The sequence below is a fragment of the Neovison vison genome, chromosome 1, assembly GCF_020171115.1.
Source record: "Neovison vison isolate M4711 chromosome 1, ASM_NN_V1, whole genome shotgun sequence".
NCBI classification, from domain to species: domain Eukaryota; kingdom Metazoa; phylum Chordata; class Mammalia; order Carnivora; family Mustelidae; genus Neogale; species Neogale vison.
In genome coordinates this window covers 297,031,490-297,032,357 of record NC_058091.1, presented here as the reverse complement: position 1 = coordinate 297,032,357, position 868 = coordinate 297,031,490, and the positions used below count along the sequence as shown (strand labels likewise).

Below are 868 nucleotides of genomic sequence, written 5' to 3'. Positions count from 1 at the left end.
TACTTAGAATAAATTTAACCAAGGGACCAAAAGATCTCTACTCTGAGAACTGTAAGACACTAAGGGAAGAGACTGAAGATGGCTCAGATAAACAGAAAGATATTCCATACTCCTGGATTTGAAGAATTAATAATGTTAAAATATCCACAGGACCCAAAATCATTTTTAGATTCAATGTGATATCTATCAAAAGTTCAATGGCGGAAGAAAATTCTAGCGGGTTGAGATATCGCTGGGAGCAGCCGGGTGGCAGGAGGAGCCATTACAGAAGCCGGAGCTGCTGCTTCAGCTGATCAAGATGACAACCTCCCAAAAGCACCGAGACTTCGTGGCAGAGCCTTTGGGGGAAAAGCCAGTGGGGAGCCTGGCAGGGATTGGTGAAGTCTTGGGCAAGAAGCTGGAGGAAAGGGGCTTTGACAAGGCCTATGTGGCCCTTGGCCAGTTTCTGGTGCTAAAGAAAGATGAAGATCTCTTCCGGGAATGGCTGAAGGACACATGTGGTGCCAATGCCAAGCAGTCCTGGGACTGCTTTGGGTGCCTTCGAGAGTGGTGCAACACCTTTTTGTGAGGCTCTCTTGGGGATCCCCCAGCCCCTGCCCCAGCATCGAATCTCCAGAGTTTGCAGAGTTTGCAGTGGGGACTCCTCCCTTGTCCTCTACAAAAGAAGAGACTGCTGTTGTTGTACTCACTTTTGATGTACTTCAAGGTCTTTGGGAGTTCTCTCCCCAACCATTTCAACTTTTTTGCATGCATCTCCCTTCTCCTTCCCCTGCTAGTTTCATGTCAACAATTATCGGCTTTTCCGAGTGGATTCCTGGCGTTTCCCTCAGCCCCACCCCCACTGGTCTATTTTAAGCTATTTGGCTCC

General features: G+C 48.2%; 1 protein-coding gene across 1 annotated transcript; it reads left to right on the top strand.

Moving 5' to 3' along the window:
- The first annotated feature begins 268 nt into the window (after positions 1-268).
- Positions 269-568, top strand: LOC122902319 (barrier-to-autointegration factor-like). Its single transcript, XM_044241620.1, has one exon. It carries the CDS (start codon positions 299-301, stop codon positions 566-568), a length of 270 nt encoding a protein of 89 aa, XP_044097555.1. The 5' UTR covers positions 269-298.
- Positions 569-868: the final 300 nt, after the last annotated feature.

What these genes read in the sequence shown, in the direction of transcription:
- LOC122902319 (XM_044241620.1), top strand. Translation starts at nt 299, where the DNA reads ATGACAACCTCCCAAAAGCACCGAGACTTCGTGGCAGAGCCTTTGGGG.